This window comes from Sinocyclocheilus grahami, unplaced genomic scaffold, assembly GCF_001515645.1.
Source record: "Sinocyclocheilus grahami isolate Dianchi unplaced genomic scaffold, SAMN03320097.WGS_v1.1 scaffold456.1, whole genome shotgun sequence".
Taxonomy (NCBI): Eukaryota; Metazoa; Chordata; class Actinopteri; order Cypriniformes; family Cyprinidae; genus Sinocyclocheilus; species Sinocyclocheilus grahami.
Window position 1 is genome coordinate 1,426,195 of NW_015505635.1, and position 10,364 is coordinate 1,436,558.

The 10,364-nt window shown below is 34.0% G+C and overlaps 1 protein-coding gene across 1 annotated transcript in view; it reads right to left on the bottom strand.

The window, feature by feature from the left end:
• Positions 1-1,204: 1,204 nt before the first annotated feature.
• The window catches only part of LOC107552682 (uncharacterized), a 14,523-nt gene continuing 5,363 nt past the window's right edge, over positions 1,205-10,364 (bottom strand). Inside the window, exons 3-8 of the mRNA XM_016234626.1 lie at positions 7,222-7,317; positions 6,911-7,050; positions 6,192-6,465; positions 4,983-5,164; positions 3,707-3,765; positions 1,205-1,386 (exon numbers count right to left, since the gene is read on the bottom strand). Coding sequence (XP_016090112.1) covers positions 1,236-1,386; positions 3,707-3,765; positions 4,983-5,164; positions 6,192-6,465; positions 6,911-7,050; positions 7,222-7,317 — 902 coding nt within the window. The 3' untranslated portion in view covers positions 1,205-1,235. The remainder of the gene's footprint in view (positions 1,387-3,706; positions 3,766-4,982; positions 5,165-6,191; positions 6,466-6,910; positions 7,051-7,221; positions 7,318-10,364) is intronic.

Below are 10,364 nucleotides of genomic sequence, written 5' to 3' on the forward strand. Positions count from 1 at the left end.
TCTAGTCAGGCTGGACTGGATTTACAATCTCGTATGTTAATGAGAACATGAATTTGAATAAATGGGCTCGAGTGTGAATCAATATAGTTAATGTAAGTGCGAGTGAATTCGCTGGGTGTTTTAGACTGCTTTAATTTCTCATCTGTAATTGATTGTTTTCATTAGGGGCTCATTACAGTGTGTTGATCCGGAGATTTCTTAATACTAATGGATTGCATAAGCTTAATGGATGGCATGAGCTCTTGTTATAGTATTAATGCCGAAGGAGACTGATGTTGCATGGCATCTTTGCAATCAGTTATTCTAGTTTCAGAGTCGTTGACTGATTTGGTTGACATCTTCCAAGCTTTAAAATCAAAGTAGGTGGCCCCAATTGATCCATCATTACATTTTATACCCTCAAAGACTATATTAGGTGCAAATACTGTCTGTACTATGCGGTCTGTGTTTTGAAGTTTTGTAGGATGCTTCTTGTATATTGTTTACAATTTTATATGATGAATTTGACATTTAATTTCTGGAAAAAAATGTGTTAGATTGTAAATTGTATATTCAAAAATATACAATACAATATACAAAATTTAAAAAAATGTAAGAAATTAGCTCTTATCTCATTATCTCTTTAAATACATTGCAAATGTTAATGCACAAGTTTGTCTAATGTTATCATTTTTTATTTGGGATAACAAGTTTTGTATATAGGCTGCTCCTAGTATGCTTGTTTATAATTTTATGTATAAATTGTGAATTTTATGTTTCATAGTTAAGGCCAGAAATTGTCTTACCCACTTTTGCCAAATTGGGTTGCTTTTTTAATGCAGTTTGAAATAACTTTGAATTGCCTTTCTATAATGACCTATTTGGGATTACAGTATTTCGTAGGCTATTTTGCATGTGTGACACCTCTTTGTCATTTGCATTTCTTGCTAACGCTTTAACTATTGGTTGATTTGTAACATGATTTAAAACTGAGACATGATTTGCATGTGTAACTTTCTTTAGTTGTTCTGTGCAGATTGTCATGTAATCCAAAGATGGTGGATTTAAAGACTGTCTTTCCACTTTCTGACATAGATTTTATTTACAAAATACTTTTTACATAATTTACATATATTACATAACAGCATCAGTGCATCATGCCTTTACACTTCTGTCCATTAATGCACAGCCCCAAACCTGACATTACAGCCCTGCAAATGCTCCATGGTTAAGTCATCCAGTAGAGGACGCTGTGTTTAAGACTGGCATAGACAGGAAGTAATGGCCAGAACGGTGCGGATTTGGCCGTGTTGACTGAGGAAAGTGTGGCTTTCGTAGTCTTGAGGAACACAAGCGTTGCCCTGTCCTTCAGCCCACAGCAGACATTCACCGTGATCTGACGCGCTCCTGCAGAAACACACAAGTGCCTTAGTCAACATCCAATAAAATGCACTCAAATCATCAATGGCAAAGGTTTAAAGGTGCACTAAATAACTTTTCAACTGTAAAAAAAAAAGTTTCAACCCTAAAATGAGCAAATCAATTATAAAAAATGTTTAAAATTATGTTAAATGATATATATATATATAGAGAGAGAGAGAGAGAGAGAGAGTTATATAATATTTAGCCAAATACAAACAGTTGACAGTTTTTGATATCTTACTAATAAAAAACAGATTTATTAACTGGATCTGAAACTTAAAATTTTCTCTTTTGTTTGTCAAAATGTAAGTCCTAGTATTTAACAATATCACACATTACAATGAGCCACAGCCTTATTTCTCACTAAGCCATAACCTTTTGTCTGTCTGCCTATTTTTACATTTATTCATTAACATGTACAAAAGCTGCTTACAGTTGTTAATGTAAATAGAATGTCCTTCAGCCCACAGCAGACATTCACCGTGATCTGACGCGCTCCTGCAGAAACACACAAGTGCCTTAGTCAACATCCAATAAAATGCACTCAAATCATCAATGGCAAAGGTTTAAAGCTGCACTAAATAACTTTTCAACTGTAAAAAAAAAAGTTTCAACCCTAAAATGAGCAAATCAATTATAAAAAATGTTTAAAATTATGTTAAATGATATATATAGAGAGAGAGAGAGAGAGAGAGAGAGAGAGAGTTATATAATATTTAGCCAAATACAAACAGTTGACAGTTTTTGATATCTTACTAATAAAAAACAGATTTATTAACTGGATCTGAAACTTAAAATTTTCTCTTTTGTTTGTCAAAATGTAAGTCCTAGTATTTAACAATATCACACATTACAATGAGCCACAGCCTTATTTCTCACTAAGCCATAACCTTTTGTCTGTCTGCCTATTTTTACATTTATTCATTAACATGTACAAAAGCTGCTTACAGTTGTTAATGTAAATAGAACCCGCATACAGTGAGTTTGAGTTAAACTTTTATTTAGGACAGAAACAACTTCAACATAAAAATCGACAAGCTAAATACAATAGTCAACATTTGAAGCGGATCAAAAAAGTTAATCAAAGTTGTCCTAAGACAAGAACGGGTATTGTTTTGGTTTTAGGACAACTTTGATGAAAGGTTTTGATCCACTTCAAAGGTTGACTATTATATAAATTCTATTTACATACACTACCGGTCAAAAGTTATAGAAATAACTAAGATGCTCACCTAACCTGCTTTTATTTAATCAACAAAAATACAGTGAAAACAGTAATAATTTGACAAATGATTATGATTGAAAATAACTGTTTTCTATGTGAATATATTTTAAAATGCAATGTATTTCTGTGATGCTGACATATAAGAAATTCTAATTCTATTCTATTATGCTGATATATAAGAAACATTTCTGATTATTATCAGTTGAAAACAGTTGCGCTGCTTCATATCTTTGTGGAAACCGTAATTCAACACAAATAAGTTCAGCTTTTGTTCAGCAAGAACAAATTAAATTGATGAAAAGTGACAGTAAAGACATTTTTAATGCTGAAAAAGACTTCTATATCATTTTCTATTCACAGTTTCCAGAAACATATTAAGCAACAACACATTGATACTAATGAGAGCCATTATTAATAATTGAGCACCAATATTAACTGAGCAGCAAGTCATGATGCTGAAAATTCAGCTTTGGCTCACAGGAATAAATTAAATTTTACGATATATTCACGTAGAAAAAACAATAAAAAAAATTTTTGCAAATTAAATTGATGAAAAATTGACAGTAAAGACATTTTTAATGCTGAAAAAGACTTCTATATCATTTTCTATTCACAGTTTCCAGAAACATATTAAGCAACAACACATTGATACTAATGAGAGCCATTATTAATAATTGAGCACCAATATTAACTGAGCAGCAAGTCATGATGCTGAAAATTCAGCTTTGGCTCACAGGAATAAATTTAATTTTACGATATATTCACGTAGAAAAAACAATAAAAAAAATTTTTACTGTACCTTTCATCAAATGAATGCAGGCTTGGTGAGCAAGAGAGAGAGAGAAAAAAATGAAATTTAAATAAAAAAATGTGTTACCATTTTGATGATACCTTAGAAAACAATGGAAATAACATATATAATGAACTAATAAGAAACTGTTGTATTTCTGCTTTGGATTAAAGACTGACCGAAGTGTCAAAGCAAACAGGGTTGTGTTTTGGTGCGCACTGTAAAGGGTGTGTGTGTGTGTGATCGTGTGTTTGCTTAGCTGTGTGTAAAGTCAGATGTGCGGCGTGTACCTGAGAAGACAGCGGCTCCCTGAGGTGCAGCTTCCCAAACATCTGCCAACATCTATTTCCTGTAAGAACATTAGCAACACAAGAGAGAGAGCCATCAGTTCACCACCTGCTGTTAATGCGGCACGGCCTCTTAACATGCTAAGTGCTTTGATTTGGCTCCTGCAGGGACCATTTGTGGCCTCCTCGCACCTTTAGAGTGTGGCGACAGACAGAGAACATCTGACACGGATGTGTTCAATAAGCACAAGAGATCGGCGTTAAACTTCAAAATGTGAGGATTTTACATGATTAAATGGCTTAGGATCTGTTTTAAGAATGGATTAATATTTAATATGAATTTGGAACTGATTTTCAGTGGCATTTTTAGCTTTTACTGGGTAAAAGTATAAAAAATAAAACACCACAAAAACATCCATGTCAAATACTTTAGGCCTAGAATCGAATATAATGAAAAATATCACATAAATATATAACATAAAATATAAAGAATTACTTTTTGACTCTGCATTTTAAATATTTGGGACATTTCGTCACTTTTCATGCCATCTTGCCTCAGAAAAAATGTTGCAATCAGGACAATTTAGGACATGCACTGTATGCATGCATGCAATCTATTTGGGGTTTTCAAGCACTAAGTAGTTGTTTAATGTGCAACATCTCCATGCATATTCACACGTCAGTTCAGTGCTGTCCAGTCATGGAAATGTGAACTGGAAATGTTTGAAGGGGGGAAATGGACCAGGATCCTGATCTTTAAGTCTAACAAATGGAGAAAACAAGCACAGATCACATGGAAATGACTAATTTCCTTTCTGACTAGCAGCATTTCCTGGTGTGAGATCTTTTGCTTCAGCATCAGATGATTGAATTTCATTTCAGTAAAGACTAGCTATTGGTTTGGCCTGTCAGAGGCTCTTATTTACCTTTCCGAACCTCCAATTTAACTAACCCGCTGACCACTGTAATATATAATTATATCATAAATTTCATTTATATCTAATGTCTGAAAGGTTACTTTCATGGATAACATCAACAACCATTATTACATTATGCTAGTTTTTAGATTCAACCAGTGAGAGAGATTTACATTTAATGGCTGAAGCAACCAAATCAGACAGAGATGAAATATATTGTTTAGAATAAAGTGTTAAAATAAATAACCCACTATTAGAAATTGGTTGAAACCCCTGGAAATTGTGCAAAAAAAAGTTTCTTTTGAATTACCCACAGTTGAAAGTCAATTCATGCAATTGCAATTGTTTGCTGGTTTGCTCACCCTCAGATTTTCTACTTTGACTCCGTCATCATTGTATGTGATCTCGTAGTGATACTCTACATACGGGATTCTGTAACATCCCTCCATTAGTTTGCACTGGGCCACTGTTTGGATCAACTCCACTTTGTTTGGAGTTTCAATGAGGGTGGAATCAAACTTAGTCGGCACGCATGAAAATCCCTCTGTAAGTAAAACAGATGATTAGTATCATCATTAGAAGATTTATTAGATGCATTTATTAGTGCACAAATTTAGGGGCACATCAGTTATTTGCTACTTAAAGGAACACTTCACTATTTTTGAAAATAGGCTCATTTTCCAACTCCCCTAGAGTTAAACAGTTGAGTTTTACCGTTTTCGAATCCATTCAGCCGATCTCCGGGTCTGGCGGTAGCACTTTTAGCTGTAGCTTAGCATAGATCATTGAATCGGATTAGACCGTTAGCATCTCGCTCAAAAATGACCAAAGAGTTTCGATATTTTTCCTATTTAAAACTTGACTCTTCTGTAGTTACATCGTGTACTAAGACCGACGGAAAATGAAAAGTTGTGATTTTCTAGGCTGATATGGCTAGGAACTATACTCTCATTCCGGCGTAATAATCAAGGAACTTTGCTGCCGTACCATGTGTGCAGCAGGCGCAATGATATTACGCAGCGCCTGAAAATAGGCTAACTTCCGTCAACATAACCAATCAACTTGACCACCTGCTTGCACAGGGAGCGTGCTGGAGACTATTTTCAGGCGCTGCGTAATATCATTGCGTCTGCTGCACACATGGTACAGCAGCAAAGTTCCTTGATTATGATGCCAGAATGAGAGTATAGTTCCTAGCCATATCGGCCTAGAAAATCACAAACTTAGTACATGATGTAACTACAGAAGAGTCAAGTTTTAAATAGGGAAATATAGAAACTCTTTGGTCATTTTTGAGCGAGATGCTAACGGTCTAATCCGATTCAATGATCTATGCTAAGCTACAGCTAAAAGTGCTACCGCCAGACCCGGAGACCGGCTGAATGGATTCGAAAACGGTAAAACTCAACTGTTTAACTCTAGGGCAGTCGGAAAATGAGCCTATTTTCAAAAATAGTGGAGTGTTCCTTTAAGCCACTACTTTTCTTTCCTGCGACCAATAGGATTGACTATTAGGGGTATACTCTATAGCACACTGATTATAGAGGGACTTTTACTTAGTTTTTTCTTACCTGGTGCCCCTTTCGATCCGACACATTTGCCCGCGTCTATGACGGTCTCGTACGGAGTCTCAGAGTAGTATGTTTTCAGTGATGGTGCTCGGACACACTGGCTCATTTTGGCTTCGCAGTGACAGTCCTCGATGATCTCGACCTCCCGCAGACCTTCATACAGCATCACGCGGTCCACACGCATCCCAGCCGGCTCACAGGTGGAGCTCAGTCCGCAGGACGGGGAACCGCTGATGGAGTCTGCAGCTCCTGAGGACTGATCCAGACGCCTCATCTATAATGGTTTTGGACAAAAATTAAGATGTATGAAAAACCCTTTATTGAATATACTTAAAGTAAAATAAAAATACTGATTTGACTTAAAAAAAGAATAAAACTTAGAATAAAAATTAAAAATATTAATATTTAAAAAAATAAATAATTATAAATATATGATTTATATAAATATATGATGTGTATTTTATGTACTGACAACTAATTTATAACATTATTATTAATATTATTTATTTAATTAAATAATAATTTATTAATGTTAAATCACTTCACTCATAAAAAGTAGTCACTTTCTCTCTACACTCAAAAAAACATTAAAAGAATGGATGTGAATGTGTATATTTATTAAAAAAAAATTATTTGAATCTAAAACAATAATACTTTCCATGCTTGTTTTCATTTTGAGAAATGTCGCCGTCTTGTGGTCAGTTGTAGAATTGCTTTACCTTTTTGTGTCTCAGGAATTCAAGCATGGAAGAATATTTGGAGGCTCTTAGCCCCGCCTCCAGTGATGCAGAACGCACTGATTGGTCACAATGCGCTCTGCACACGCCCACATCAACATTCACAGGACTGCCAGAAATATCTGTTACAATAAATAAATAAATAAAGGTAAGAAATTAAGAGACAGATACAGTCATAAAATCAACTACTCGAACATCAGGATTTGACAACATAATCATGACTATTTCTATTGCATTTCATTCAGCATTTAAAGTGTTTCTATTTTTATTGAAGTCAAATGACTAAATGGAACCTTTGCCAATGTAGATGATGTGACTTTGGCGTCTGCAGCAGGCTCTCTCTGTGAACAGGTTTCTGGATTCTGTGTTTTTACCTAAAACAGCTGTGACTAAATGACACAAATACACAAATGAGTCATATTAGTTAAATATTCTCATGGTAACTGATAGATACTGAGAGAAAGCAATCATTTGCAAAGAATGAAATTATTCAAGTCAATATCAAGACTGCATGTGACCAAAGTTATAATTAACTAAAATTAAAACCAAAACATTTTGAAATAAAAAAAAACGTATATATATATATATATTATTGTTTTATACTTATTTTATTTCTGCTAGTTATCAAGGCAACATATAACTACAAGCTATAAGCAATAATAAAATAATATGCATTCAAGGCAAAATATAAGCAATAACTAAAACCGAAATAAAAAAAAAAGAATAAAAATCCATATGCACAAAACATAATGAAAATGACAAAATTACTACATCTTTAAGTAAAATTAAATTAAAATGGAAAATATAAAGACGATTTCAAAATATAATTTTCATTTAGTTTAAGCTGTAGTCCTAAAATAAATACAAATGAAATAAAAATGAATAAAAACTACATAGACATATTCAAAAAAACTATAAAAATGATGAGAAAACAGCAAAATTACTAACACTTTGAGTAAAATTAAAATATAAAAATAAAAACTAATTCAACATACTAACAAAATTATACAAAAATAAAATTAAAAATGAAAATGCAGTACATAAAAAACATGGTACCTTATCTGTCATAAATTACTTAGGCAGTACCATGGTAGTGTGATGGTACCGTGCTGTTATACCATGGTACAAGAAACAAACCGTGATGGTGAATTATTTTTATATTTATATCTAAAAAGGCATTACAAATGTCCAAAAACCTGGTCTTTCCATACCATACATGCAGTATCTGATCTCCAAAAGTGTCATTTTAACTGTATTTGTATTTCAAAAGCATCATATTGTATCAATCACATGACAGACTACACTCACAGATATTTAATTCCAATAAAATGAATAAAAATCCATATGCACAAAACATAATGAAAATGACAAAATTACTACATCTTTAAGTAAAATTAAATTAAAATGGAAAATATAAAGACGATTTCAAAATATAATTTTCATTTAGTTTAAGCTGTAGTCCTAAAATAAATAAAAATGAAATAAAAATGAATAAAAACTACATAGACATATTCAAAAAAAAAACAATAAAAATGATGAGAAAACAGCTAAATTACTAACACTTTAAGTAAAATTAAAATATAAAAATAAAAACTAATTCAACATACTAACAAAACTATACAAAAATAAAATTAAAAATGAAAATGCAGTACATAAAAAACATGGTACCTTATCTGTCATAAATTACTTAGGCAGTACCATGGTAGTGTGATGGTACCGTGCTGTTATACCATGGTACAAGAAACAAACCGTGATGGTGAATTATTTTTATATTTATATCTAAAAAGGCATTACAAATGTCCAAAAACCTGGTCTTTCCATACCATACATGCAGTATCTGATCTCCAAAAGTGTCATTTTAACTGTATTTGTATTTCAAAAGCATCATATTGTATCAATCACATGACAGACTACACTCACAGATATTTAATTCACAAACAGATTATATTGTAGAAATATATCATTTATAATGATATATAATATTCAGATATAATATAATAAATAATCTATCTATCTATCTATCTATCTATCTATCTATCTATCTATATAATTTACCGCTGTCGTCACTGCTGTGGTTTATGATTCATCTAAAAAACAAAAGCATTTGTTGCTCATTTTAAAAGCATGTTCTGATCCCATTGTCTTTCATATCCTATAATATAATGTCAAAATATTATTTTAAACCTATGTTTTATCTAGAATTATTATACTCTCATATGTGAAAACACATATACATGCCGTGAGTCCTCCTCTGTCGGCAGAATAAACTGCAGCGGATCAGATGTGAGACACTTTCTCTCTGACAGCCAAACAGACAGCCAGACAGACAGACAGAGTCGTCCAGCTCCCTCTGACAGCCAGACAGAGAGACAGACAGAGTCGTCCAGCTCCCTCTGACAGCCAGACAGAGTCGTCCAGCTCCCTCTGACAGCCAGACAGAGAGACAGACAGACAGACAGACAGACTCGTCCAGCTCCCTCTGATGCCAGACGTCTGGTCCTGATGGGGATTGTGGCCGTCTGTTTATCTTTCGATCTAGAGGCGCTCAAGGAGACGTCTTATTACAACCATCAGAGAAAAACAGTCTTGTATAATTAGGTCATATTATGCAGTTATATATTAGTAACCTCTACACTGCTCATTCATGTGTGAGGAGAGTACTGGAGAAACAGATTAAACTACTAAACTAAGCAACCATGCAGAGAACCACAGAAAACCTTTATAAACAACTTGGCAACCACTTAGAACACACTATCAACTGCATAGAAATGCCATAGCGTTCACCTAATAATGTTTTAGCAAACCAAAATTGGATCCAGACACACAAACCTAAATTCGGCTTGCACGTGGAATGAGTGACAGACAGCTGGACGCTGTAATCCTGCGGCAGGAGGGGTCAGAGGTGAGTCAGCTGTCTGTAGGTGAGTGTGTGAGACAGGATTACACACACATTAACCAGCAGCGCAGAGAGAGTGCCACACGTGTGACGGGAGCAAGCAGACCGCATGTGTCTCGATGGAAGATTCTAGTTCATTGAGATGAACGTTACAGTTTTTCTCAGTCGCTTTGGTGCATTTCTCACATCACTATTTACATTTGCACAACAGTTAATGCAGTTCTCAAAACAATTAGTACAAACTGCAAAACCTAGTTGATAACCTGCAAAAGCGTGTCACTTGCTCAAAATGGATAGGTCATTCCTCAAAAGCAAGTATTCATGTCAATGAAAGTGTCAGTGTCATCAAGATGAAAAGTCCTGACACCATTGTTTATGAACAAGATAGTCAAATGGCTTTGTCATGTTTTCATTATGACAGTTTACTCTTTAAATGTTTTCCAATGCAAAAAAGTCAGATCTTGGTGACACGACCTGAAAATGCTCAAGACAGCGCTATATACTATTTGCACAGCCATTTGAAAAATACAGTAAAGTTAC